Here is a 25,670-nt window from a genome sequence, read left to right as displayed (position 1 = left end):
TGAAGTGAGACAAGTCATATTTTTTCTCATCACTTAAAGATGATGATGATAAAACTAGAAGTGGGTTTGTCTGATCACTTCCGCTACTCCCTCCAAAATGAACGCCCTTAACCTGCAAAATAAAAATGGAAGTTCCTTAGCTACACGAATCTGAAATCCCAGCTGGCATGTGTACACAATGGCTCATTTCAAAACACCTTTCCCGCCATCAGGATTTCATCTTTGTTATATAAAAGCATTTGATCTTCGTCTCCTTCTCCGGCGAGCGCGATGGAGGTGTCCCTGCCCGTCCCCGCTCACGTGCGGCGTCATCTTGTAGAGTTCCTCGTCGAGTCTTCTTCCCTGGTACGTCAGACGCTTCTCTTCTCCTTCTTCTCCTCAATACCCTAACCCTAACCTCCTTGCCACCCTCTTAAGCAACTCTTGGCTTCCCCGATCGTCAAGTACACCGCACTCTCCTTCTTCGCCGATCGCTTCCTCCCTTCCCTCCCCTGGTAATCCCTGTTCATTCACCTTTCTCTCTCTCTCTCTCTCTCTCTCTCTCTCTATGTGCTCTGCTCTGCTCTGCTAACCTAATGTAACATAGCTTCTTGCAGGGCAACACGAACCCAAACTGGCTCTTGAACCCTCTCCGAGAGAGCAATCTCCAGCTCTTCGCCCTCATCTCCATCTGGATTTCGAGCAAAGTTTGTTTCTTTTTTGTCTCACGCTTTCATCCACATCGATGTCAGAATTTCACTCTTGTCCAATTTGGTTATTTAGATACATGATACTCGCCCTCTCTCCGTCACTAGTCTCAAGTCTTTGGGTGATAACCTCATTGTTGATCAGCACTTCACTACCAGAGATTTTGCAATAGCTGTATGTGATCATTGATTTTGAATGGAATTCTTCTTCACTGCTTTCTCTTTTTATTTGTTGTTTGGTGCGCGTTTATTGATTTGCTTTCGTTTGCAGGAACTGGTGTTTATGGAGGTAGGTATAATTATCTGAATACTAACTTTGCAAGGAGTCCTGATGATGGTGCTCCGTTTTCAATGAAATTTGGTGGTGACCAGGTGTTGAGGTTCGAAATTGGAGCTTCACAGATTGCTTTTCAATTCCTGGAAGACCTTCTCATTCAGTTTAGGTGATTTCTTTACTCATATATTTGTGTTTTTAATGCTCGTGCTACTTCAAATGCTTGTTGTTGAATTTAACCTCACGCATTGTTTTCACTAGTGTTTTATCTGTTTATACTTGTGTCTCTCCTCTGTTTTTGATTTACTTGAAGTTTAAACAATTTGGTTTTATTTGGTCAGCTTTTTTCTATTAAAAATCTTTTATTTTAAATATACATTAGTGTTGTTTATATCAGGGAGCTATCAAGAATTGGGGAGCTTGTGAGCTTTCATCTCTGCACAGAGATTATGGATCTTCTATATGAGACAGAAGAGATTTCAGAGCTTTTCTTTACTCCCTATGCCCTTGCAGCATCAGTACTTGTATGTTCATCAACGTTGTTTATCTAAAAATCACCAGCTTAATCATTTCTTTATAAATTTCTGTACAGGTAACCGCATATGTTCTGTCAGTCCCCAAGCAAGAATGGGAGTTTCCTGTTCTTCCATGGGGTACATTCCTTTCACTCTCAACGTTTAATCAACTTACCTGCTATGAATTTTCTTGATCAAATTTTTAGATGAATGCCATGTTGCTAAAGATATGCAATATCCATTTTTTCTTATATTTTACATGGCCTTTAGATGATTTAACACAGTCAAACGTCCATTCTCAATAATGTTTCCATACACTATTATGAACAAACGCTTAGCAGAACTATATAACAAACATAGCATGAGACAAGGATGACATTACACAAATTTAATATTTATGATTCAGTCTCATGCAAATAAACTGCAGGATCTTCTGTAAAAATTTTGCTTCTCACTATAATACTCTTTAGTAGTTCTCTTAAGAGTGATGCTCCTCTTGCTGCAGTTAAGTTCGTCACCTCTTATGAGGAAGAAGATATTGGAGAAATGGTTGCACACATTCTCAAACACATATTGTGCCCTAAGATGCCAATACAATGAACAACTGGAGATGCCTCAATTCAGCTTAAATGAGTTTAGTACCAGTCAATGTGGTTCAGACTGTAGTATATGATTTTCAAAGGAGTCTCCATTACTTTACTGCAGTACTCACTGATGAAAAGATCTTGATAGTAGAGTGAGATGAAGCCAAACTCCGATACTTACATTTTATCTGTTTTTCTGTAGATGTTTCAATCAGTGTAAATCGTATTTCATCATATTTTCACTTGTGAGTTGTGACAGTGATGGATGAGCAGCATCCTCCATATCTTACTCTTTCATCAAACACAAACAATTACTGGTGAAACCAGTAGCAATATAAGATATATCTAGCTCTCCTCTCCAATGATTTTTATTTGGTTTAGTATGCAGACTCTGAATGAGCTCAAAGATCACTATCATGCTGTTCAATACATGCGATGAAAGGAAGCATATCGACTATTAAGAATTGCATCACTTGTCATTTCTTTGTAAATTTTATTGATGCAACTTACAAATTGTGAGATGTTAGGGATTAAGACCTGATTTTTATTTTTTGTTAGTTTGTTTGTTCATTCTTATAGTCAAGCTAAACATCTTTAATTTATGCAGAAGCATCTTTGATCCTTCAGCAAAGTTTCCAAAATGGTCTTTGTTTTTTTCCGAGGTGCTGTTTGCTTGTGGAATCAAGGACTTGAAGCCTACCGGTAGCCAATACATAACACTCAGGAGGTTAGTAAAATTCCTGCTTCATACTTTACGTTAAAAAGAAAAAGAAAAATTAATATAACACAACTAGACTTTAAATTTATAAGAATATTAAGAACTCAACATAATTAATAAGTCATATGTTTGAAATACACAATTAAAGACATTGTTGTCAGATAGAATGTCTTCACACCAACAACCGTGGAGGAAAAAAAAATGAGTATAAGTCTTCCTTAAGTGGTGGCTGCCATGTCATCAGTACCCTGCCTGACATAAACATTTTTAGATCTTATATTACCGCGTTTAAGAATATTCAAATCATGGCATTTGTCTGAGAAAATGGCAATTTTCTGATGAATTTTTACATCAAAGTGGTTGATTTAAGAACATTTCATGCTTGTGACATTAATAAGAGGAGGAATAGACACAATTGAGGATGAACTCTCACCAAAAGCGCCAAGAAATCAATTGGTTTTAAGTTAAAATATTGCATAGTGATGGAGATCTTAGGGAGTAATTGGAAAATATAAAGGCGTTGGTAAGTTAAATGCAAATTGATGATTATTGGAAGGAGTATGTGAAACTCTGAATAATAGAATAAGCTTATTCTCAAATAAGACTTGTTGATTAATTAAACTATAGTTGACTAAAAACATGAATATGAGCTTCATTTTAGTTCCAAAACTCTTTAATATATTCAAAATTTTGGCTTGAATTAATGTGAAACCTCATACCAAAAGCTTTATAAGGCAAAATAATTTAATTTATTAAAACTATCTTTGTACCGAGTTTATTGGCTTGAATGATATCAACAAAAATATAACACGCTGAGCATGAGGCTGCATTATTCAAGAAACAATCCATCAACCAAACATAAAAACCTAAGCAAAGATTTGGAATACAAAGTAGGTAAGACCCAAATAAAATATTTTGATAAAACAAGGGTTGAGAGGTTCTAAAACTTGGTTCCAGTCAGTGTGAATCTTTCAATGTACACACCAGATCAATCCTTAGTTTTCTTAAATCGGTTAGAAGAAGTTTTCCAATCATGGATTTTGGTGCAAGGTCTCTATCAGCATTTAGACATGGAGAGAAGTTTATCAGCACATAAACTAAACTCAAACTCCATTAGAATATACACTCAATAACAAGATAAGTTTGATCAAACACTAAACAATCAATCTCGCTCCCTCTCTAGTTGCAACTCCCTCTATATATACGAGGAAAGAAGGCTTCATCCTTTGCTGCATGAATATACCAGTATGATGAACACCTGTGGTTCTCTCCTAAGAGAGCTTGAGGTACTTGTGAACATCTCACTGTGTTTATGTTGTGTTAGATCAGTGTTTCAAAGTACCAACAAGGATATTCTTTCCATGGTTACTTGAGTATTGAGAATAATACTTTTACCATATTCTTCATTTCATTGTTTATTATTAGAGGAATGACAGGAATGATGTGAGGATTGTTTGACAGCCGTTTGAATTGCAATTGCAGGAAATATGGCAGGAGATGGGAGAAAGCAAAGAAGACAAAGACAGGATGTTGTTGGAGTTGGAGAAGGAGTGTCTGCAAGTGTACAGGAAGAAGTTTGAAGAAGTAAGCAGAGTAAGAGCACAACTTCACCATGAAGTGGCAACAAAAGAAGCAGAGCTTGCAGCTCTCATGGCATCACTTGGGGAGCACAATCTCCAATCCCAGGTACATCATTCACCAATATTGTGCTTGGATTTAGGAAAAAGAGAAGAAAAAGAAAATAAAAATGATAGGACTGTCTATGCAGATGGAGAAGAGATCAGCTTCACTGAAGAAACAACTTGCTGTGATTAGCCCTTTACTGGAAAATCTTAGAATCAAGAAAGAGGAACGCATGAAACAATTTTCAGATGTGCTATTGGAAATGAAGAAGCTCAATGCCGAGATAGCAGGATATAGCAGTCACAATGATAGCCTTAGATTAGATGAACATGATTTGTCATCTCGGAGACTAAATGAATTCCGAGCACAACTTCAAATCCTTCAGAAGGAGAAGGTAAACTAATCACACTTATCTTCATGTTTTTAATCCTAACTGGAGGTAAACACTTCCATTGTGCTTCCAGTCTGATCGCCTTAGCAAGGTTCTGGAGTACATAAATGAAGTTCATTCACTGTGTGGTGTGCTGGAACTGGACTTTGGGAAGATTGTAGATGAAGTGCATCCCAGTCTGCAAGAGAAGGGGAGAGGGAAATCAACTAGTATCAGTGATTCCACTATAGAAGGCCTAGCTCAAACAGTTTTGAAGTTGAAGACAGAAAAACAAGTTCGAATGCAGAAGGTAAACAAGTAAATTCATTAATAATTGTGTTGAATGTCTTCAGTAACTGATTTTCATGATTGTAGTTGCAAGGAGCCATTGAATCGTTACTGAAATTGTGGAATTTGATGGAAACATCAGAACAAGAAAGGTTGCCTTTTAAAAGATTCAAAGGCATCCTCGGATCCAAAGATCAGGATGCTGTGCTTTCTGGTCTACTATCGGTAAAATTAATTGAACAGGTGAATAAATTAAATTAAAGCATCTTACTCTTATTTAAAGTACCCAAAACCAGCTGCTTAAATTCCCATTTCTGAATATCCTTGACAGACTGAAGCTGAGGTTGAAAGATTGACAAGAATAAAAGCTAGCAGGATGAAAGAAATTGCGACAAGGAGAAGAGCAGAGTTAGAAGAGATATGTAGAGAAGCACGCATAGAAGTAGACTCGAGCACTTCACTAGAGAAGTGCTATGCATTAATAGACTCTGGTAAGAACCTTGTTGATTTAGCACTCCCATCACAGCAAGTATGTTGCTCTGTGTCTCACTATAATCTGAGCTTTAGGACTAGTTGATCCTGTTGAACTTGTGGCCAACTTCGAGGCTCAGATAGTAAAAGCAAGCGAAGAGGCTATAAGCAGGAGAGAAATATTGGACAAGATAAACAGATGGCTTGCAGTTTGTGATGAAGAAAATTGGCTGGAAATTTATAACAAGGTAGGCTTCATTTCTAAGTTCCAAAAAAAAATTTACATAACTAATAACTGTTTACATATTTTATTCAGGATGGGAACAGATACGGAGGAAGAGGTGCTCATGTGAATCGAAAGCGTGCAGAGAAGGCAAGGATGCTTGTCAGCAAAATTCCAGGTACATGCCGCTCTAAACCCTAGATATGTTTCAATGGTTCAATCTTCTCTGATACTAAAACTTTGTTCCAGATATGGTTGATAATCTTATTGCAAAAACTTATGCATGGGAAGATGAGCATGACATGGGCTTTCTATACGATGGGGTGACATTTCATTTTAGAGCTGCTTTACTTTTCCGAAATCTCATCTTCTACATTTGATCCAATTTTGACGGTAGACTTGTTAACTTTCTTAAGGTTCGACTGGTGTCCATTTTGGAGGAATATAAACATGCAAGATTACAGAAATACGAGGAAGAACAACTACTACGGGTACTTAAATAGCATTCATCAAAAATACTCAGTCATGTTATACTTATAACTACTAATCTACATTAATTGGTCACAGGATAGCAGAAAATTACAAAGAGAATCAGTATTCGAATCGAAATCAAGCCCTCGAAGGAGTAACAATCAAAATAGAACAAGAAGCTGGTACAATGGCAATGGCAATGGCAATGGATATATGAACTCCCCATCCAGACAAAATTTCAGTAATGGGACTATAGAACAACTCACACCACCACACTCTTACTCAAGTCCAAAGAAAAACTACTTCAAGGAGATGATGACAAGGTTATCAACAACAACAAAGTTCAACCAAAGTAAACTCCGGATTTAAATTAAACCCTCATCACACTCTAAATAATCAGGTGAGTTTCACAGTCCAATATTCCTCCTTTGTATGATTATCCCAATGAAAAATTACTTGTATCCATGCTACTTTTAATCCATTTACTATTCAATGAAATCCAGTAGAAAATTCAAAAAATAAAAATAAAAATCAAACCTTTAAATTGGTGTTTATGGGATCACAAACCAAAAGCCTTGAGATAAGTTGGATCTTTCCGGGATCTTTCTTGGAATTTCTTGAACCATTGATCCAAAATATCCATTGGAACAACCAATCGATTTCCATCAACCCCACAAAACGATTGCATGAAATTGAAGAGATTCTCTCCGACCTTGAGCGCCACCCTCGCCGCCGCTTCCTCCTTCCCGGCATCCGCCACTGCCGGCAACGCCGCGAGATCCTCGATTGAAACCCCAATCTTCGCCGAGGATCCCGCCGGTGTAGCGGCGACGTCGGCGGGGTCTGGCCACGGGAGACGGAGAAGAGCGGATGGGCGGGATCCATGGAGCGCGCCGCAAAAGAGAAAGGGGCCGGATGGGGGTTGAGCGTAGACGGCGAGCGCTTTGCCGGCGGGGAGGGAATTAGGGTTTAATAGGAATATGCACAACTCCTTCACCGAATGGTATGCCTCGCCTGCCGCCATGAAAGCAAGGGATTGTAAGAGAGATTGAGAGAGAGAATTAAAAAGAGAGCGATAGAGAAGGAAGGAGTGATGATGAGATTACCAGCCATGGATGAGAGATCAAGAAGCCAATGAAAGGGATCGATCTGGGAGAAGGAGGAGATGTCCATGGGGAAGCTGAGCTCCGGGAACACCACTCCAAACATCTCTCTCTCTTTTTCGCTCTTCGCATAAAGGTGGAGTTTTTATTTATAGAAAGGGGCAAAAAGTTCTGGTAATGTTTGGATGGTTCTAGAAGAAGAAGAAGAGTTACCAAAACAGAAGTTTCATCCTTCCATGAAAAATTACTCAACAAAATCCATGCTTCAAATCATCAAATTTAAAAAAAGCTTCCATTTTTGCCTAATAATTTATCAAAATTCCTGGTTTAATTCATCAAATTTAATAAGTCTTTAAGAACATGTGGAGCATAGTTAGTAGAAAGAGTGAAAGAAAAAAAGCTTCCAACTTTGAAGAACATGAGAAGAATACAAGTTAATTTTTTCAGAAACTATAATGTCTGCATTGATTGAAGACTTGAAATAAGTTGGTGTGAGAAGACTTGGATGATGATGATGATGATGATGATGGAGAATGATGTCTTCTCTTGCTTGAACTTTGTGTGACATGTTCTCTTTCTGCAAATGGATCTTTTCTTTTCTGCAAACCATCTGTGATTACCTCCTTCCACATACTTTGATCCTTCAACCAATCAAAACAAAACAATTTCACACATCATCACTACATATATATATATGTTCATTGTTCAATGCATGCAAATAGAGAAAAAAAGTAATGGCCTTACCAACAGAGGAAAAGAGTCCAAAACTGGGCACTTGATAGGTCCATCCTCATCCAAAGGCTCAACAAGATGCTTAACTGGCTTGATCTCATTTCCATATTCCATTAGCTCTTCATCAACCTCTTCATTAAGCTCCTCAAAGCTTTCCTCTTCTGTTCCATCATTAATCTTCTTCTCCTTATCATCCTAAAAAACATAATAATATCATATAGAAAGACATTATAAGAGATTCACAGCAAAACACAGAGATGCATCAAAAGGTGTTTTTAATATTTTTTTTTTGGTACCAAAAAGCAAGGTTGAGGTCCCATGTAGCTTGAGCTTTGCTCCTGCTTTTCTGCTTATCTTCTTTAGCTTCTCCTCTGCTGTTTGTTTCTCTTTTCCCAATGCTTACAGTGTTCAATTTCTTGTTATATATTTGTATATGTATATTAAGATATATAAATATGCATATATTGATCTAGAGACAATATTGAGCTTTTCCATCTGAATGAGATGGGAGGAAATTAGGACAATGAGGATCATGCATTCACTAGCCTATTCAATATTTCCTAACGGATACTTTTTTCAAGTTGTGCCGGATTCCACAAATTTATTTATTTATTTATTTATTTATTTATTTTTAATAACATGATATACAAAGTCTCTTAAAATTAAAGTGGAGTATTTATTTGGAGGCTATTTTTCAATAACTTCCTAGACCATGTCAAAATAGTTTTAGAAAAAATAAATCATGAGAATTAACTGAAGAAGAAAAATAAATTGTAAACTCATGTTATTAAAATTAGAATGCAAATATATTGAATAATATATAAATATTAAAGTAGAAAAAAAATTATCAATATTTTTGCCATCACTCATCAATCATTCCTATCATAGTGTAGTTTATATTTCATTCTTCTTCTAACACGAAAATATAAGGTTTGAACTTATGGTTTGCCCATAATTTTTAATATATATCATATTATTTATAAAATGTGCAATAAAAAAGTTAAGGTAGAGATTTTAATTAGAATCTGTGAATTTTTAAAAAGACAATTTCACTCTTTATGTAAAACAATCAGAATTTGATATACTATAATGGCTGCTGGAGTTGAGAAGTTTAAGGAATAAATCTATTTTTAATTTAGTTTACTTTGTTTAATAAATTAAATTATATTAAAAAAACATTCTATTAGACATTTACTTTCAAATAACTTTACTTATTAGTAATCTCACTATATGTATAATTATACAGTATTTAACATCTTGTTTTAAATAAAATATGATCATCTATTTGAATTTTCTCTGAATGAATTACTTGAGCAAAAGAATTTATATATTTATATATTATTCAATTTCACATTTTTCTATAAATTTTAAATAACAGAAAGTTTTTGGGATGATAAAATATATTTTTACAAGGTTATATACGAAAAAGAGGAACAAGCCATTTTTGTTCCGAAAATGCCCCCATTCCCAAAATGTCCCTCCGCCGCCGTTCTCCGCCGCGTCGTCTCCTCGGCCACCGCCTCGTCCTCCTCGAGATTCCAAATTCCATTGCATCGACTCCACCCCGAGCTTCCAGCTTTTCCTACCTCTGGTTCCCGGCGGTTCTATATCTCCAGCACCGCCGCACGTGAGCGGAGCTCGCGGAGGACGCTATTGTACCTCGTCGGCCTGGCGGGGGCCATGGTCGGGGCGTCCTATGCCGCAGTGCCCCTCTACCGCCGCTTCTGCCAGGCCACGGGATACGGCGGCACCGTCCAGCGCCGTGAGGTGTGATCTTTTGCTGGTTTTTAGCTTGTTTGTGATTTGGATTGATTTGTTCTTGAGAGAATTTAGGGTTTCTCTCTAGTTTTAAGTTCAAAGATGTGGCTTTTTGGTACATGGACGATGATTTACATTTGGCGACATATTATTACTTTGGAATGTGTATGTATAGCTATTGATCTAATGTGTAGTTTGGTCCTTTTCAATTCAGGGTTTCTATTTGATTTTTAGTTCAAAGATGCGATTTTGGGAGGTTTTTTTGTTATTATTATTGTTTGTTTTGATGTTCTTGTTTATATTTTGCAATATTTATTTGGAATGGTTGTATAACTATTGATTGAATTTGGGATATTTCCTTGTCGAGTGTCTGGTGATGTTTTGGGATGGATTTTTCCTTCTCATTTGGTTGAGATATAGTTTGATGTTGAATGATAAATGGTCCATGGCTTGTGACACGGAATTCATGTCTGCAGAGTGTGGAAGAGAAGATTTCAAGGCATGATCAAGATGGGACTACCACTTCAAGGTTATTTTCATTTGTCCAGTTTCTTCAAGATATAAATTTTTTTGTTTCTATTCATAATTCTTGCAAATTGTTTTTAATATAAATTCAAGTTCTATAGATCCATCATACCTATGATGTCTTTTCTGTTGAGGTTTCTAGTGATAACTCACTTCAATTTAGATATTAGCTCTCATTCCTAGTTTTCCAACAAGGGATCCAATTCATACTCTTCAATGCAAACTTGTATCTTTGATCGTAATGTGATAATGTCCATACTAATGTGCATCTGATATCTGTACAGGACTTGCAGATTGATTAGTGATTAAAATCAATTTGTATATATCTATATAGTCTTTGCACTTGGTGATTGTTTTCTCCTGGCATATTATGCCTTTATCATCACTTGGTATGTAGCAGTGAGGGTTTCAATTACATATACAGTGACACTAGTCTTATAACAGATTTTGTTCGAAGTTTTTCTGATCATGACTAGTAATAAAATATGTTGATTAGTCCAGTTCATTAATAGTGTTACATTAATATGTTTGTAGAGAGCTTGTTGTACAGTTCAATGCTGATGTTGCTGATGGGGTGCCATGGAAATTTATTCCTGCACAAAGAGAGGTTTGTATTTTATCAAGTATTCAATAATTTTGAATTTCATTTATTTCTTTTACTAACATCCCCTTTGCATACTCTTGGTGTATGAAGGTAAGGGTCAAGCCAGGAGAAAGTGCTCTTGCATTTTATACCGCTGAAAACCGGAGTTCAACTCCCATAACTGGTATGTCGACATATAACGTTACACCAATGAAGGTAAGAAAATTTTTTTTTAAGGGACGCAATTTTATACTCTGTTTGGTTCAACATACTCTTTAGATAATGTCTCCTATTGCCCCTAAGTTGATATTTCTGTTTTATGTTGTCTTTGTCCTCTACTTGACTTTATTTCAAATGTTATACTGTGTTAAGTTTTTATCAAATGTTACCCAATCACATTCATTCCTTTTCTTTGGATAAAATGTCGTATTGTACATGGACTTTGTTAATAGTTTCTCTTGATTCTGCGTTTACAACCCAATCAGTGAGATTGCATCTTTAAGTTTGCTTTCTTTTTTAAAAAGCACTGGATTTCATATCTTCAAACGCATTTGTTTCATACTCATGAAATCCAGAGTCACTTATTATGTCACTTATGTTGGGTGTATTTCTTTCAATTAACTAGCTTAATTTCATATGTTCCGCACCTCCTTCAATTAGAAATTCGTCTGAACTTTCTATTGCATTTGCACACCATGTCACCAAATAAGTTTTTAGTTTTTACAGGCTGCAGTTTACTTCAATAAAATACAATGCTTCTGCTTCGAGGAGCAGCGGCTTCTTCCTGGGGAGCAGATTGATATGCCTGTAATAATAATAATAATAATAATACCTTGTCTCTTCTTATCATATATTGATACAATTTTAAATTACAATGTTGATTACAATCCAGATTTAATCTTGCATCATTTCTTTACTTGAAATGTTTGAGTTGGATTTATATTTAATTAAACAATACTGAATACATCATTCCCATTGAATAAAGCTTTCTTGCTAACAGTTCCAATTGAATCCTTCAGGTGTTTTTCTACATCGATCCAGAGTTTGAGACAGATCCCAAAATGGACGGCATCAACAACTTCATCTTGTCATATACCTTTTTCAAAGTTAAAGAAGATTAGCACCAGCTTTCACATCTTGTTACTAATTTTAACAGCTGCCATTAAATTGGATTCATGTTAATTTCTTCCAATTTTGTTCTACATTCTTGTCACACGATTGCACAAGGTTCAGGAAATGACAAAGCCTGAGTTTGAATAAATTATATATAAAAAAAAGGCCATCTCATTCTTTGTGTAAAACAACCGGAATTGATATAGTATAATAGTGGTTGGAGTTGAGAAGTTGCTGAATATATACTCATAATTTTTTCTTTTATAAAAAAACTCATGTTTGAGGAATAAATCTATTTTTAATTTAGTTTAGTTTTTTTAATGAATTAAATTAAATTTACAAGAAAAACATTCTTTATTGAACCTTTACTTGCAAATAACTTATTACTGATCTCACTATATGTATAATTTCTTGGTTTAATAAATAATATATTATCACATTTGGGTGCGCCTGAATGAATTACTTGAGCATAACAATTTATATATTTATTATTCATTTTGACATATTTCTATAAATTTTAAATAATAGAAAGTTTAGGGATGAAAAAAAATTATTTTTGCACGGTATATACTAAACCTGTTCATGGGCTAGTTCGGTTCAGGCTAGGTCTATAATTACTAAAACTTTGACTTGCCCAAGCCTGACCCGATATATGGGCTTTAATTTTTACTATAACCCGTATATAGTTGATGATCTTTAACCAAAGCCCGTCCAAGTCTGTCCAAATTAAAATTTTATCAAATAATAAATAAATTATAACAATAATATTAATATGTGAATATTATTTTACAAACATATTAAAATTAAAATATCAAATATATAATTTTATTCAATCATAAAAACTAAAATTTAAATCATTATAATTAATAGAATCAACATAATAATACTATAATAATAAATATATATATATATAATAATTAATAAATAATTAATGGTAATTGAAAGCATTATATATATAAAAATATATATATAAATAATTAATAAATATATTTTATAATTCAGCTCGGTCAGACCCGGGCTTTTTACAATAAAATCAAATCCGGCATGTTTTTAAAATTAACTCTTTTTGTTCACGCTCGATCATCAAGTCTTATATATTTTTTTACGTTTTTTGGTTCGGTTTTTGGACTTGAGTAGCCCGGCCCCTAGACATGTCTAGTATATACGGAAAAAAATAAATAAATAAATAACAACTAGACAAAATAAAACTACACTAGAGTTCTCAATCAAGCCATTGTTGTTCCGAAAATGCCCCCATTCCCCAAAATGTCCCTCCGCCGCCGTTCTCCGCCGCGTCGTCTCCTCGGCCGCCGCGTCGTCCTCCTCGAGATTCCAAATTCCATTGCATCGACTGCACCCGGAGCTTCCAGCTTTTCCTACCTCTGGTTCCCGGCGGTTCTATGTCTCCAGCACCGCTGCGCGTGAGCGGAGCTCGCGGAGGACGCTATTGTATCTCGTCGGCCTGGCGGGGACCATGGTCGGGGCGTCCTATGCCGCCGTGCCCCTCTACCGCCGGTTCTGCCAGGCCACAGGATACGGTGGCACTGTCCAGCGCCGTGAGGTGTGATCTCTTGCTGGTTTTTAGCTTGTTTGTGATCTGGATTGATTTGTTCTTGAGAATTTAGGTTTTTTCTTTAGTTTTGTAGTTCAAAGATGTCGATTTTGGTATATGGACGATGATTTACATTTGGCGAAATACTTCTTTGGAATGAGTGTATATAGCTATTGATTTAATTTGTGGTTTTGTCCTTTTGAATTTATAGTTTCAAAGATGCGATTTTGGGATGTTGTTCTGATTATTGTTTGTTTTGATGTTCTTATTTGTATTCAGCAATATTTATTTGGAATCTGTTACATAACTATTGATTGAATTTGGGATATTTCCTTGTCGAGTGTCTGGTGATGTTTTGGAATGGATTTTTCCTTCTCATTTGGTTGAGATATAGTTTGATGTTGAATGCTAAATATTGATCCATGGCTTGTGACATGGAATGCATGTCTGCAGAGTGTGGAAGAGAAGATTGCAAGGCATGCCAAAGATGGAACTACCACTTCAAGGTTATTTTCATTTGTCCAGTTTCTTTTAGATATGATTTTTGTTTCTTTTCATTATTCTTGCAACTTGTTTTTAATATAAATTCAAGTTCAATAGATCCATCATACCGATGATGTTTTTCTTTTCTGTTGAGGTTTCAAGTGATAAATCACTTCAATTTAGATGTTTGCTCTCATTCCTAAATTTCCAACAAGAGATCTGATTCATACTCTTCAACGCAAACTTGCATTTTTGATTGTAATGCGTCCCCAAAACATAATGTCCATTACCAATGTGCATCTCATATCTGTTCTGGACTTGCAGATTGATGAGTGGAATGAAACCAATTTGTATATATCTATATAATCTTTGCATTGGTGATTAAGTTCTCCCAGCATAGTATACCTTTGTCATTGCTTGGTGTATGACAGAGGGTTTCAATTCCCTATACAGTGAAGCTAGTCTCATGACAGATTCCGTTTGAAGGTTTTCTGATCACCATTAGTAATATAATATGTTGATTAGTCCAAGTCATTAATGGTGTTACATTAATATGTTTGTAGAGAGCTTGTTGTTCAGTTCAATGCTGATGTTGCTGATGGGATGCCGTGGAAATTTATTCCTACACAAAGAGAGGTTTGTATTTTATCAAGTATTCAATAATTTTATATTCCATTTATTTCTTTTACTAACATCCCGTTCGTATACTCTTGGTGTATGAAGGTAAGGGTCAAGCCGGGGGAAAGTGCTCTTGCATTTTACACTGCTGAAAACCGGAGTTCAACTCCCATAACCGGTGTTTCAACATATAATGTTACACCAATGAAGGTAAGAAAAAAAATGTCAAGGGACACAATATTATACTCTGTTTGATCAGACCTATTCTTTAGATAATGTCTCCTATTGCCCCTAAGTTGATATATCTATTTGATGTTATCTTTGACCACCACTTGACCTTCTTTCATGTTGATTAAGGGTTTAGTTTTTCCAAATGTTACGCAGTCACATTCATTTCTTTTCTTTGGATAAAATGTCGTGTTGTACATGGACTATGCTAATACTTTCTCTTGATTCTGGGTTTACATCTCAATTAATGAGATTGCATCTTTAAGTTTGTTTTTTTTTATTTTTAAAAGCATTGGATTTCGCATCTTCAAACCATTAGTTGCATTCGCATGAAATCCTGATTGGAGTGATGGAGTATCATTTTCCAACAATGTCACTTATGTTGGGTTTATTTCTTTCAATTAACGAGCTTAATTTCATATGTTCCGCATTGCCTTCAATTAGAAACTTGTCTGAACTTTCTATTCAGTTTGCACACCATGTCACCAAATAAGTTTTTGGTTTTTACAGGCTGCAGTTTACTTCAACAAAATACAATGCTTCTGCTTCGAGGAGCAGCGGCTTCTTCCAGGGGAGCAGATTGATATGCCTGTAATAATAATACCTTGTCTCTTCTTATCATATATTGATACAATTTTAAATTACGATGTTGATTATAATCCAGATTTTACCTTGCATCAATTTCTTTACTTGAAATGTTTGAGTTGGATTTATATCCAATTAAACAAAACTGAATTCATCATTCCCATTGAATAAAGCTTTCTTGCTAACGGTATGAGTTGAATCCTTCAGGTGTTTTTTTACATCGATCCAGAGTTCGAGACAGATCCCAAAATGGGACGGCATCAACAACATCATCTTGTCATATACCTTTTTCAAAGTTAACGAGGATTAGCACCAGCTTTCACATCTTGTTACTGATTTTAACAGGTGCCATTAAATTGGATTCATGTTAACTTCTTCCAATCTTGTTCTAAATTCATGTCACACGATTGTACAAGATTTTAGTAAATGACAAAAGCCGAGTTTGAATAAAATATTCAAAGTGTTTTTCAGAAGCCATTCTGTCCATGTGAGTATCATGTAAAGGATGATACAGGAGTTGTGTTTGATTGATAAGAAGACAGCGAAAGGAAAGAAACAATCAGAAATATGAAAAAGGATTGGTTTTCTTTCTCAGGGTAATAATCGATCATGATTATCGTTCTTTCGGTATAACAAAAACATGAGATTGTTAGAAGATGAGGCATTCTCATCTAAAACTACCAAGAGTTTTGATTGTTTTCCAATTCTGCTTAGAAATTAATCTTGCATTTATAAGACTCAATTATAGCTTGTGCTTTATCTGAAGCACTAGATTTGTGATTTAATTCCAATCAAATTTATGCACAATTTTTTTTTTCTATGTCTGGGTTTGGAACATATATAGATAAGTTTGATTGACATGGTGCAATGCACCAAGTCCAGGCAAGAATTACTTGGAATTGTGACAGTGGTCCATGTAAGTCAAATAATGAGGTATATGTTTTTCATCTACATTTTCATTTATTTATTTATTTATCATCATTATTTAGAGGAATTTGATGGAGTATATAATATTAGAGTAAAATTGAAGAAAAGTCATAAAGTTGATGACAATGAGTAGGAAGTGAAGAACAAGAAAACAAATGAAATGTAAGAGAACCATAAGCTTCTTCTTCCCACTTGCAAGAGTTGGGTTGACATAACAATCATGAATAACAAAACATCAATAATCATAAATGATAAAACATGTGCAAACTATAAAAAAAGATGACCAAAAGCAAAACTGAATTTTGCCACTTGCACTGATCATTAAATTCATGTATCAAATTTAGTACCTCCTAATTTCCAATTAAAGCATGTCGTTAATTAATTGTATTATTATTATTATGCATCAGTGATGTAATTCATCATCAAATCATGATTTTTTTTTTTTTGGCTTGTTTTCTTCTCTATTTGACTAGTGATAGAAGATAAAAATGGAAAAATTAAAAAGAATATGTTGGGAAAGAAGTTGGCAGCTATTTCAACTTTATATTTATCAATCATTTCAATCCATGAAAACCTCATGTTAATTTCTAGCATCAATCAAATCTTTGAGTAGATTCTTGTGGATTTTTATGGCAACTAATAGTTTAAATTAAATGATATCAATATATGACAATTTACATGCATGTTTGTATCCACGATGAAAACGCATTATTCAATTAACTCAAGTGTGGCTATTATTTATTTTATTTTATTTTTTGGTTGAAATTTATGCCCATTATTGTTGAATTGTTCATCTAAAGTTAGGCTACCTTTGTATTTGATATATTTATCAACATGGAGGAGGAGAAAAAAAAAAATGTGCCAATACATGTATATATACACTCGAAAAAAAGGCATGCATGCATGTGTGCTGTCTCAATGTTCACGCCTCTTTTTCTAGTTGAAATCCTTCCTTCTTTTGACTTCAATACAAATGTACTTAATCATGGTCCATGGACCCCCACATATGTTTTTCTCACAACTATCACACCACACCTTCTTAGCAAACAAAAATCAAGATCACCATTGATACATACATATAAATATATATATATATATATCAACAGTACTAGTGTCATCCTACGGTAGATGCGCGCAATACATGCAATGCTAAAAGAAACACAAAGATACATTAATTATTGATCATATATATGACTATAAAAGTTTGCATCACTTCTTCACTCTCTCTGATTAAAGACAACAAGCATGAATATTCAATATAGCTACCAACTACTTAGTCTCTGATAGAGGGACTCTCCATGGCATCACAATGATCCATATTTTTTGAAGAAGAAGCAGCAACATTAGAGTTATTTGTAGATGAAGAAGCAGAACTATTCTTATGATTATGCATCCAAACCTTAAAGACTTGCCTACTAACTCCAATCTCTTTGCAAAACTTCATGATCTCATCACCTTCATCACTATCCCTCTTTTGCAACCTCCATCCAATCTTCTCTGCAAACCTTGCCATCCTAACCTTCTGCTCAGATGAAAACTTGGTCCTTGGCCTTCGCCGTCCCTCTGTTCGGTCCTCGGCCGCTGGCAGACTATAGGCAGCCCCTTCATTAATGCTATCCATCATGATTTTCCGGTGAAAGTTGCGGTGACAGCCACACGCTGCGCATCGGTAACCTCCAGGCCTAGACTCATCGGCGGTGTACTCTAGACATCCGTCTGCGGCATATGTACCGAGGTTTGCCGCATGGTTGCGCATACATTCCTTGAACACCTCCATTACAGCATATATGAATTAGTTTCCAAACATGACTACATAGTTGGTCTTCTTATATAATGCTTTAAAGGACCACCACACCCATGTAGTACTCTAGTTAAATTCCATGCATGCATGCAGTAACAACAGTGAATTAGGGTTAGGTCAAAAGAGTGATATATATATATATATATATATATGTATATATTTGTAGTAAGTTAGTAAATGTTTGAATAACAGAGATGCATGATGTGTGCATGCACATGTTGGAAGATGGGGGAGAGAGAGAGAGACAGTGAGTGAAAAACTATACTCATGATTCATGAACTGACCCTAAACTCTCTCATCCACATATTCTTTGTGCTGAAAAATAAGGACATTCTCTTGTTAGGTCATGTGAAAGGGAAGTATGGAAGAGATCCATTAATTAAGGTTCTCTTTGGAGTGATAATAAAAACTAAGTTGAGGATGAGCTGTAGTAGGGTTTTTATCCAATAATTCAGCATGAGCATAGGGAAATGGAGACAGGTCATATACAGAGAAATAGAGAAATTACAAGACCATCCCTTGTTCTTTTCTTTGAACCTCATCTCTTGCCCTATCCTTGCAAGCACTGACCCTGCCCTAATGCCTTTTGAGTCCCTTGTTTTTCCTTTGCACATGGCTTCTTGTTGGCATGGTCTTCACTGTATATATGTGTCTGTGTTTTTGTGTTTATAACTTGATACCTCAAATGAGACCCATGCCTACCTCTTATATATATTTCATATATATCTTTCATTGCTTTCTTTTTATCTTATTCACGTACCCCATGCATGTATATGCATTTATTATATATGTATATAATTTATAATGAGTGTACATGTGTGTCTATAAGATCATCTGTGGTGATATTGTAAACTATTATGAGACACTCACAGCCATAACACCTTGTTAATTTCCTTCTGTGCATGTTGTTTCTTTATTTGGTTAACACTTAATTAAAGGACTCAAAAATACATATTCCTACTCAAGCAATAATATCTTTTTAAATGTTAACAACCTATATAATACATCCATGAATAGTGTGTTTCATAAAGGTTAATTTTAATTAAAAAAAAAAATTCCTACTTTTTGGAATCTATCATTTGCTTTAAATATTGATAATCTTCTAAATACTCAATTTTTTTTCTTAATATCAAAATACGAATGATGGATAATAAAATATAAATAAGTGGAACTTTGTCCTTTTGAAATAACTTTTTACTACCCACTTCTTTTTAATCTAGTTAATTCCACCCCTTTGAGACTTAATTACTTTTAATTAATTTTTTATGTTGTTTTCTTTTTTAAGAAATTCTCAATGTATGATCAAAATATTATGTGATTTGTCTATTTATGAGGTTCTATAGCTAACCATAATTTATTAAATTATAAAAATAAAAAGAATGAAAACAAATAATTTAGATATATATGCGGCTCTAAAATGAGTCAAAAGCATTCTAAACAATGAATGAGTCTATGCATGTAATATATGTTTAAGCTATCTAATAAAGTTTTCCAAGATATAAGATTAAAAGGTGCTTATGAAGAAGGCCCCCATTAATTAATGTGGGTATGGAAATAATGATCATTTAAGCCACGTCATAGTCAACCAATTTGCCAACCCATCTTAGTCCGTGCATCTAACCAAAACTTGTATACATAATTATATATTTATAAGAGTAATCATAATTAACAATATAATGACATGCTGATTAGTACTTCTTAATCACCTTGGTTCATGTATTTGATCATGGAGATTGCCAAACGTTTGGAGTTTAAAAAAAATAAAAGGCCTCATTATATATCAATATGTACAAAGAGAATCAATTCATATATTTTATCAAGGTTTGGTGATCAATTTAGAGAAAAAAAACAAATGATTATTGGATTAGTTTAAACATTATAATTTAGTTTGTTGGTGGCTTGTGCATTGCACTCACCCTTATAAGCACATGTTAAGATGCATGTTGATGACTGGCTTTTAATTGGTTGTTTGCCACCAAACATCATTTTATTTAATTAAATTTTCAAAAATGCTTATTATCATCTACTGGTTGTTTATTTTATCTTTAAGGTTTTTCTAAAATTAATTAAAGTAAAAAAACCTAATAATTACTTTTTCTCACTTGCCTCTCCCCTTAGTGTAAATTTTGGAGATTATTACTATTATTGTTGTTGTTATTGTTTAACGATAAATGTAGAATAATTTATTTATTTATTCTTATAATATGTCCACATTATTTTTTGCTTTTTTTTATAAGAATTTGTCAACAAAATCACTTCTCATTCATCTTGCATTTGCACCATTCTACTTTCTTTTTTTTTTGTCTATAATATGCTCGTTCATCTTTAAATAAAATAATATTTTACTCATATTATATTTAATAATTTGTTATAACTTGTTACTCTTTGGCGATTGTATTCTAGTTATTGTAATAGCTTGCCAATCATTTTTGTAGAATATTTTCTATGTATTTGTAGAAATAAAGTAAAAAAATAAAAAATTTAAATAACATAATAAAACGTAAGGTATTTTCGAAAATGGAAGGTTTCGAATTTTTATTTTTATTTTTTCCCTTTTTTTCTTGATAATGAATATTCAATGATTGATGGCCCACTCTTAATTGGGTCCTGCCCAACAATTCACTAATGATGGGCCCTAAAGTAGACTAAGTGGTTGTGACCAAGCCCATTGGGCTTTAAAAAAGTTGCCCATGAATCGGTCGAAGCCCAAAAGATAGAAAAAAGTTTTCATAAAATTTTATATTAAAAAAAAATCATTATTTTTTTTTAAAAAAAATTATATGTAAATAATGTATGATGCATGTCTTGGACGATGAAAATGACGATGAAAATTATGGTTAATGCAAGTCGGCAAAAATTAGAGAAAAAGATATGACATGATAAGAGGGAGGCAGAAGAAGAAAGAAAGAAAGAAAAGGAATGAAGTAATTAGGAGTTTAGAGAGATTGAAATGAGTATGAAGAAAGAGAGATGATATATATGGGCCCATAAATAAAAAGGAAAGAGTGTGGGTAGGTACCTAGTCACCATATCAGTCCCTCAAACTCAATGTTGTTAAGTGAATTGGAAGCTATCAAACTTAGTGACACAACATGGCGCAAGTTCTTTTAGAAAAAGGACCTTCATACCAAAGATTCCATTATTTTGACTTTAGCATTTTATGGCCAGTGCTTCCACATGGTGTGTTTGCATGTGTTATGGTGCTCTCTTTTATTTCTGGTCTCACTTAATTAGCTACTACTTAATTGTTATATATCTTTAAAAAAACAAATTTAATTGATTAATATATATATATATATGTAATATCATGGAGAGTAAAAAAAGAGTTGATGTTTAGATACTTGTTGCTTTTTTTTTTCCTTTTAATATATTCTTCTTTTTGATCATCTCATGGAGCAAAAGCACCTCCAATTGTCTCTCTGGCAACAAGAGGACAATGCTTTTGTGTTGTAATAGAACCCTTTTCTTATCCAACTCTTTTTAGTGTGACATGCTACCACTCACCACACAACTCATAAATCTAATTGACTCTTTTCTCTCTCTCTCTCTCTCTCTCTCTCTCTCTCTATGTACAAGAGTCTAACACATATGCAATGCTTTTTCCCTATCACTTTTTGTTTCATTTTTTTTGTCTTTCATGTGATATGATCCACCACCACGAGTGAGGTTGATGGGAGCACATGGATTGGTGGCTCATCCCAAAAAGGACTTGTCAACAATAAAGAGATTATTTCTGTGTGATCAGACCCAGTGCAAAGTTGTGGCAAAGTAGGAAAAGATGAGGAACCCTCAACTCATCTCCTTCCCCTTTCTTTGTATTAATCTTTTCTCCTTCCTTGTATCTTTCCTTGTCTTCTTCCCATCCCATGTATATCTATATCTATATCTATATCTATATCTATATCTATATCTATATATATATATATATATTATTATTCTTTCATCCATGCACATAACATGCATGCATGCAAATCACTTCAAAACTAATAAATTATTAAAACTGTACGTACGTAATATATATAACTAAGATAATTAATTTCATGCATGCATACGTATCAACGTATGTATGTACATGTATAGATATACGTATGGATAAAAAGAGATAGATAGAATGGGGGAAAAAGAGATAGGCAAGAAGGGAGCATGAAGGGATGTGCTGGGACTTGGAATCAAGATATGATTCTAAAAAACAATGATATCCAACACCTGAACACATACAATTCCACATAATCTGGCAGGCAAAGAAGGTGGGGGGCCTATCAGAGGAGACAAACTAGAGAATATTGTGTTTGGAAATATGCTACTCTTCATCAATTCCATATGCTTCAACAGCTCCCTACCTCTCCAACCTAATAACCTACCATTTTGAATTATTGAATTATTGCAATAACAACAACAACAACAACAACAACAACAACAATAACAACAACAACCATTAACCATTTCATGAGGATTTTTCATCTTTCTCTTTGTTTCTTGTATTAGTGTTCTTCTGTCATGCGTTTCTAAACATGCATGCAATGACACACTTGATTATAGAATGATGGGTTCCACTGTTTTCCACTTGTGACTATAGCTTCTGTGTACTTTTTCATTCAATCATCCAGTTGATCAATTCTCTTCTTCATCTTTATCTTGTTATTATAGGAGAAACTAGGGTTTAATATTTTCTACCGTACAATTAATAGCTAATGAAAGATATATAATTAATTAAGATAAGCAATTCATTTGGGGTTCCTTTGTTAGTGTATTATTATTAATCTTGTTTGACAAAGTATATGAAATAATCTCATTACATTAATTTATTGTCTTAGTTATTGCATGGAAGACTTAAATTAATTAATGGTATGAAATCAAACAATATTTGATAACAATATCCACTTTTAATTTTCTATAAGAGCAAAATAGAGGAAGGTAATAGAGATGAAAATCCCATACTTGGAACTTGGAAGTTGATCATTCACAATGATTTTTTAAACACCTTTTTCCTTACCTACTTTGTATTTTTCTTTTATAAAATTATTATCATTATTCTAAACAAATTTGTGATCTATCCAATTTTATTCAATATATATATATATGTTGATCCCTTAACAAAGTAGTAATGATTAATGCATAGCCATGCATGCTTATACATAAAAAGCTTGAAGAGGTTATATATATATATATATATATATACAAAAAAAGTGAGCCAAAAGAAACTTGAGAAGATTCTTCAAAGCTATTCCTTTAAAATTAAATAAAGGTCTATGGAAAGACAGGAAAAAAAAAAAAGGAAAAGATTTGGTGATGAAGTGCATATCATGATAAATAAAAAAATTAAAAATTAAAAGTTTTTTTTCACTTTAATTTATTTTGCCACTATTGCATAACCAAGATTAACGTCATATACTAGATCCTAATCAAAGATATGTACAAATAAGTTTCAAACCAAATCAATCCTAAATGGAACTATAATAATAAAAAAAAACATATAGGGCATGCCTAAATTAAGCTCAACAATAGGACCAACTCTAGTGGGACACAAATGCAAGATACGTAGGCATAAGAAGAAGAATAATTAATTTGTAAATTAACTTTTTGATTCCTAATATTTGGATATATTGAAGTATATACCTACTAAGATATTCTAATTTAATTAATTCTAATATATATAATACTATTTTTTTTTTTTGTCTATATAATATGTTTATGTTGTCATTGTCATACAACTCAACCTTTTCCACCATGCTTCCTTAGTGGTTGATTGTGCCAAATTAGTGTTGTTGCTTATGTTTGGCAATTAGTTAACAAGTCTAATTACTAATTATTTTCATATTAATCATTTAATTAGAATCCTCTATTAACCAATTAGGACCCATTATATTGATACAAATGACACCATTTGTTTTAATTTAAAATATATGACTTAATTCATTTATAATTCAAAAAATGACAAATATTTATTTTATTGTTTTTTTATTTTAAGAAATAATAAAGTTGAAAAAAAAAAAATAAGTGGAGACCAAGCCTAAAGATGAGAGTTGGGTGTTGAGAAATGGGGACCCTTAGCACATGCTAAGACACAATAGAATGATCCTTGCCGAAAGTCACCTTAGCTATTGTACTCTTCAATCTTTTTCTCTTTTTTAGTTCATTGCACCTTTTTTTCTTTGTTTTTTTTTCTTAGGTGGTCCTTTTAGGACCATTTCCAGATAACCTTAGAGTTATAGGTTGTAATTACCTTAATTAATAATGTTAATCTTTCTCTAATCTATTAATTAATTTCCAAACCATGTAAGTGGACGTCCATCAACTGGTTCAACTATAAATAAATAAATAAATATTGACAACTCATGCGTATACTTCTCATATTTAATAATCATTTAGACTCATTCTCAAAGTAAGACATTTTTTTCATGATTTATCATTTATATTGTCTTTCGGATTCTCTTTTGTATCTAATGTGTTTTAATAATTTTTTTTATCTAAAATAAAAATATGACAATTAAATAAGAAACAATTACAATTAAGTAGAATTGAATAAATAATAGCATCTCTCCAATGGCAGAACAATTAAGTATTTGACTTACATACAGAAAATAAAAAATTTGAATCCCCATAATCGAATGTAAATAGGATAATGTGCATTGGTTTATAACTTTATATAGATAGATATTGTTAACAAATAAAATAAATCAAAATTGAAGACCAGTACCAATATGGTTAAATTCTAATATTAAATTGAGTTATTATATATACAATAGACATTTATTATCAAAAGGTTTTACAAAGTTTTTTAATACATTGAATATCACACATATGGAATAGTGAGATGAACCCTAACTCTAACCCTAACCCTAAAGTTAACCCTAAAGCTAACACCAACCTTTTTGTTTGAACATGAGTTCCTAGAATGCAGTGACCTATACATAATACATGCAGTCAAGATCAGTCTCCTTTTCAACAAAAATCCATCCATAAAGACACAAACAATATATGAATTATCTAATTGATTTGGTTTAATTTAATCAATCAATTAATATGAAAAAAAATTAATAAAATACTCTATTTAATTCTTTCTAATATAATCAATTTGATCTATTTAGAACCTATAATATGATTTGTTTTTAAGAAATCAATCTATTTTTATATTTGAGAAAGTCACTTTTTATAAAAGATCTGTAGTATAAATTATATTGAGAAAGATATAAATTTCTTTAAATATTAAAAATAAAAGAAATTTCTAAAACACAAATCATATTAGAATGATAAAATGAATAAATTAACTATATTAGAGGATCAAATCAGATATTCTGAAAAGAAAAAATCAAGTGAGTCATGAGAACGAGCCAAGAAATAAAATCTCATAATCGGGTTGGGTAACTTGGGTTGAACCATGCATGTTCCAAATGGGAAGCTGGGGCCAGGCTGGACAGCATAAGATCCGGTGAGGGGAC

General features: G+C 33.4%; 6 protein-coding genes across 10 annotated transcripts; 3 read left to right on the top strand and 3 right to left on the bottom strand.

Moving 5' to 3' along the window:
* The first annotated feature begins 93 nt into the window (after positions 1-93).
* LOC120282243 (cyclin-J18-like) lies at positions 94-2,555 on the top strand. 3 transcript variants are annotated; one of them, XR_005542917.1, is made up of 10 exons: positions 94-345; positions 418-494; positions 587-686; positions 763-861; positions 958-975; positions 1,059-1,129; positions 1,358-1,484; positions 1,553-1,613; positions 1,981-2,211; positions 2,448-2,555. XR_005542917.1 is itself a non-coding variant. In XM_039289008.1 (9 exons), the coding sequence occupies exons 1-9, from the start codon at positions 271-273 to the stop codon at positions 2,452-2,454; spliced, it is 642 nt and encodes a 213-aa protein (XP_039144942.1). In that variant the 5' UTR covers positions 94-270; the 3' UTR covers positions 2,455-2,555. The 3 variants fall into 3 exon arrangements, 2 of the variants coding, with proteins under 2 accessions (XP_039144942.1, XP_039144941.1); XM_039289008.1 differs by lacking the exon at positions 1,981-2,211 and having other exon boundaries at positions 2,441-2,555; XM_039289007.1 differs by having other exon boundaries at positions 1,981-2,555.
* A 1,008-nt stretch (positions 2,556-3,563) lies between these two features.
* LOC120282246 (65-kDa microtubule-associated protein 7-like) lies at positions 3,564-6,754 on the top strand. Its single transcript, XM_039289010.1, has 11 exons — positions 3,564-4,063; positions 4,260-4,463; positions 4,546-4,794; positions 4,865-5,080; positions 5,146-5,301; positions 5,390-5,549; positions 5,626-5,777; positions 5,846-5,930; positions 6,002-6,075; positions 6,169-6,243; positions 6,320-6,754. The coding sequence occupies exons 1-11, from the start codon at positions 4,025-4,027 to the stop codon at positions 6,590-6,592; spliced, it is 1,683 nt and encodes a 560-aa protein (XP_039144944.1). The 5' UTR covers positions 3,564-4,024; the 3' UTR covers positions 6,593-6,754.
* LOC120282245 (protein OPI10 homolog) lies at positions 4,835-8,464 on the bottom strand. Its single transcript, XM_039289009.1, has 5 exons — positions 8,355-8,464; positions 8,071-8,253; positions 7,330-7,967; positions 6,761-7,237; positions 4,835-4,969 (listed from the first exon to the last, which is right to left on the bottom strand). Exons 3-4 carry the CDS (start codon positions 7,430-7,432, stop codon positions 6,783-6,785), a joined length of 558 nt encoding a protein of 185 aa, XP_039144943.1. The 5' UTR covers positions 7,433-7,967; positions 8,071-8,253; positions 8,355-8,464; the 3' UTR covers positions 4,835-4,969; positions 6,761-6,782.
* On the bottom strand, positions 7,770-8,378 carry LOC120282914. Its single transcript, XM_039289746.1, has 3 exons — positions 8,355-8,378; positions 8,071-8,253; positions 7,770-7,967 (listed from the first exon to the last, which is right to left on the bottom strand). Exons 1-3 carry the CDS (start codon positions 8,376-8,378, stop codon positions 7,770-7,772), a joined length of 405 nt encoding a protein of 134 aa, XP_039145680.1.
* Positions 8,465-9,495: 1,031 nt separating the features above from the next.
* LOC120283035 (cytochrome c oxidase assembly protein COX11, mitochondrial) lies at positions 9,496-15,976 on the top strand. 3 transcript variants are annotated; one of them, XM_039289864.1, is made up of 6 exons: positions 9,496-9,825; positions 14,043-14,095; positions 14,636-14,708; positions 14,796-14,900; positions 15,429-15,509; positions 15,711-15,976. In XM_039289864.1, exons 1-6 carry the CDS (start codon positions 9,514-9,516, stop codon positions 15,801-15,803), a joined length of 717 nt encoding a protein of 238 aa, XP_039145798.1. In that variant the 5' UTR covers positions 9,496-9,513; the 3' UTR covers positions 15,804-15,976. The 3 variants fall into 3 exon arrangements, with proteins under 3 accessions (XP_039145798.1, XP_039145797.1, XP_039145799.1); XM_039289863.1 differs by lacking the exons at positions 14,043-14,095; positions 14,636-14,708; positions 14,796-14,900; positions 15,429-15,509; positions 15,711-15,976 and adding exons at positions 10,293-10,345; positions 10,876-10,948; positions 11,036-11,140; positions 11,651-11,731; positions 11,944-12,226; XM_039289865.1 differs by lacking the exons at positions 14,043-14,095; positions 14,636-14,708; positions 14,796-14,900; positions 15,429-15,509; positions 15,711-15,976 and adding exons at positions 10,293-10,345; positions 10,876-10,948; positions 11,036-11,140; positions 11,944-12,226.
* Positions 15,977-17,435: 1,459 nt separating this feature from the next.
* Positions 17,436-18,314, bottom strand: LOC120282586 (zinc-finger homeodomain protein 11-like). The gene has a single exon (XM_039289426.1). The coding sequence runs from the start codon at positions 18,205-18,207 to the stop codon at positions 17,704-17,706; it is 504 nt and encodes a 167-aa protein (XP_039145360.1). The 5' UTR covers positions 18,208-18,314; the 3' UTR covers positions 17,436-17,703.
* Between the last annotated feature and the right edge of the window lie 7,356 nt (positions 18,315-25,670).

The sequence above is a fragment of the Dioscorea cayenensis genome, chromosome 18 (assembly GCF_009730915.1).
Source record: "Dioscorea cayenensis subsp. rotundata cultivar TDr96_F1 chromosome 18, TDr96_F1_v2_PseudoChromosome.rev07_lg8_w22 25.fasta, whole genome shotgun sequence".
Taxonomy (NCBI): Eukaryota; Viridiplantae; Streptophyta; class Magnoliopsida; order Dioscoreales; family Dioscoreaceae; genus Dioscorea; species Dioscorea cayenensis.
This window is presented reverse-complemented; position numbering and strand designations above follow the sequence as displayed.